This window comes from Phoca vitulina, unplaced genomic scaffold (assembly GCF_004348235.1).
Source record: "Phoca vitulina isolate PV1807 unplaced genomic scaffold, GSC_HSeal_1.0 scaffold1188, whole genome shotgun sequence".
Taxonomy (NCBI): domain Eukaryota; kingdom Metazoa; phylum Chordata; class Mammalia; order Carnivora; family Phocidae; genus Phoca; species Phoca vitulina.
This window is the reverse complement of record NW_022590875.1, coordinates 1-2,988: the sequence shown is the minus strand read 5'-3', so window position 1 is coordinate 2,988 and position 2,988 is coordinate 1. Positions and strand designations below refer to the sequence as shown.

At 37.1% G+C, this 2,988-nt stretch overlaps 1 protein-coding gene across 1 annotated transcript; it reads left to right on the top strand.

Moving 5' to 3' along the window:
- Positions 1-494: 494 nt before the first annotated feature.
- On the top strand, positions 495-2,982 carry LOC116629501 (protocadherin alpha-5-like; the record flags this gene model as incomplete). Its single annotated transcript, XM_032399779.1, has 1 exon — positions 495-2,982. A coding segment is annotated over exon 1 (1,187 nt), but the record flags the coding sequence as incomplete, so codon positions are not given.
- Positions 2,983-2,988: the final 6 nt, after the last annotated feature.

The following is a 2,988-nucleotide window of genomic DNA, read 5'->3' as shown; positions in this document are numbered from 1 at the left end:
TCTTTGAAAAACTAAAGGGAATGATAAATGTACTGTTAAATATTATATAAGAAATGAATCCAGTAACATTATTCTAATTCTTTACTACTTTGAATACTGGGAAGCAAAAGTATTTCAATTGATTTTGTATTTTCTAGTAATTTCTTATCCTCACTATTCTTTATATTACCATTTTTCCATATTTGTTTTATACATTGACATAAAAATAATACAAGTCTCACATGAAACTTAAACCAAAAGTAAGGAATATATTTGGGGGGGGTGCCTGGGTGACTCAGTTGGTTGAGCACTGTCTTTGGCTCAGGTCATGATCCTGGCATCCTGGGATCAAGCCCCGCATCAGGCTCCATGCTCAGCGGGGAGCCTGCTTCTCCCTCTCCCTCTGCCTGACTATCTGCCTACTTGTGATCTCTCTCTCTCTCTCTGTCAAATAAATAAATAAAATCTTTTTTTAAAAAAAGGAATATATTTGGGGTTTATGCTTTACATGTAAAAGTGTCAAGTAATAGAATTATTGATCTATTGGACCCAATGTCTTCATAGGTAAGGAGGCTTTTTAATATTTAAGGAATTCTAGGTAGTATATACACAAGCAGAATGTTGAATTTCTTTTCAGTGGAAAAAATTGGTGACATTTTCTTTTGGGACATTTTCTTCTGGCCATATTTATAAGTCTAAGTGGTATCATGCAGTAAATCAAAAGGATGATTAAAAAGAGATGAAATTAACATAGTCCAGTTAATAATGTGGTTTATTTTCAATATTTTAATTTTTACTGGAACCCAAACATTTTATGGACTAGTATATCTACAGGAAAATATTAGTATTTTGATTTGCTGCATAAAAGCAAAGATATGTACTTTCAGTTTATATGAACTGTGATTTATCAGTTGAAGAAATGCTGCCTAGATACATCTAATTTGAAAAATGGTGTCAAGATACTGACCAAAAGTGTTTTTACTATGATTTTGACCTCTAGAAATTTTAAATCTCCACATATGAGTTTTTAGTCAACATTAAAATTAGGTGATATAGGGAGAAATTGAAGAAATGGATTTTTAGCAATTTAAATATCAGACTTCCAAACTGTAACTCACACAAGAATGCTATTCAAGTAGTTTGTTACTTTAAAGATAACATCAACAAAAAGCCAATATTAAATGCTGCAAATAGAAATATAAATTTGTTTCATGAATAACATAGAAGTAGTGTACAAACATCCCATGAAAATAATAGAAAACACTCAGGAAATTTAACAAGATATATTTAAATATGGAAATAAATAGAAAACTAAAACCTTTAATTTTAGTTAGGAATTATATAAAGCCACTCCCTAAATAGAATAGACCAATACAAATTACTCTAGTAAAGACTGGTGTGGCACGACTAAAGTAGCATTGATTTTGCAGTATTTTAATGAAAACTGATATTCTTTATTATAATCTTAACGATGTATTTAAATTAGAGATAAGGAAAATAAAGAATACCTAAAAGTCATTGAAATTGGGAAATATAAGGCAAATAAAACATAAAGTAAAAACTCACCCTTTCATCCACATGATGGCGCTGGAAACCGCAAGTTTGGTGGTTGGCTTCCCCCCCACCCCTTTCCCAATAAAGGAATACAGTGAGTTAGTTTATATTCCTTAGAAAGGAAAAGGCTACTCCTTTTTTTACTCTGATGCTGAGGCTGAAAAGGTGAGCAAATAAAAAATTATAGCAAATTGGGAATTAGGTTTCCAAAAGCTATCGTGTGGTAGTGCAATAGACATTTGAAAATTGCAACGAATTTGCGATGGTATATTCCCAGAGAAGAAATCCAGGTTCCCGGCGCCTGCTGCTCTCGCTTCTGCTCCTCGCAGTCTGGGAAGCCGGGAGCGGCCAGGTCCACTACTCGGTCCCGGAGGAGGTCAAACACGGCACCTTCGTGGGCCGCATCGCCCAAGACCTGGGGCTGGAGCAGGCGGAGCTGGTGCCGCGCCTTTTCCGAGTGGCGTCCAAAGGTCATAGAGACCTTCTGGAGGTAAATCTGCAGAATGGCATTTTGTTTGTGAATTCTCGGATCGACCGGGAGGAGCTGTGTGGACGGAGCGCGGAGTGCAGCATCCACCTGGAGGTGATCGTGGACAGGCCGCTGCAGGTTTTCCATGTAGAGGTGGAGGTGAAGGACATTAACGACAACCCGCCAAGGTTTTTCCGACAGGAACAAAGATTATTTATTTTAGAGTCAAGAATAGTGGATTCCCGGTTTCCGCTAGAGGGCGCATCTGATATGGATGTCGGAGCAAACGCAGAATTGAGATACAAATTAAATCCTAATGAATATTTTGATTTGGATGTTAAAGCAAATGAAGAAGAAACAAACATTTTAGAGCTGGTCTTAAAGAAAGCAGTAGATCGAGAAGAAATCCAGGAACATCTTTTATTACTGACTGCAATTGATGGAGGAAAACCTGAACTAACAGGTACAGTTCAATTATTGATCAACGTATTAGATGCGAATGATAATGCCCCCAAATTTGATAAATCAGTTTATAATATCAGATTATTAGAAAATGCACCGAATGGGACATTAGTTATTAAACTGAATGCCTCAGATGCAGATGACGGCATTAATAAGGAAATAGTATACCTCTTTAGTGATCTTGTTCTTGACAACGTCAAATCTAAATTTATAATCGATTCGAATAATGGGGAAATAACAGTTAAGGGAGAACTGGATTACGAAGACTGTAATTTATATGAAATTAATATTGATGCTGTAGATAGAAGTCCATTCCCATTAACTGGACACTGCAAAGTAATAGTAAAACTCCTAGATGAGAATGATAATACCCCAGAGATGGTCATAACTTCCATATCTCTGCCGGTCCAAGAGGACGCTTCAGTGGGGACTGTCATCGCCCTGATCAGTCTGTCCGACCGCGACTCTGGTCTCAATGGGCAGGTGACCTGCACCCTGTCACCCCACGTTCCCTTCAAGCTGGT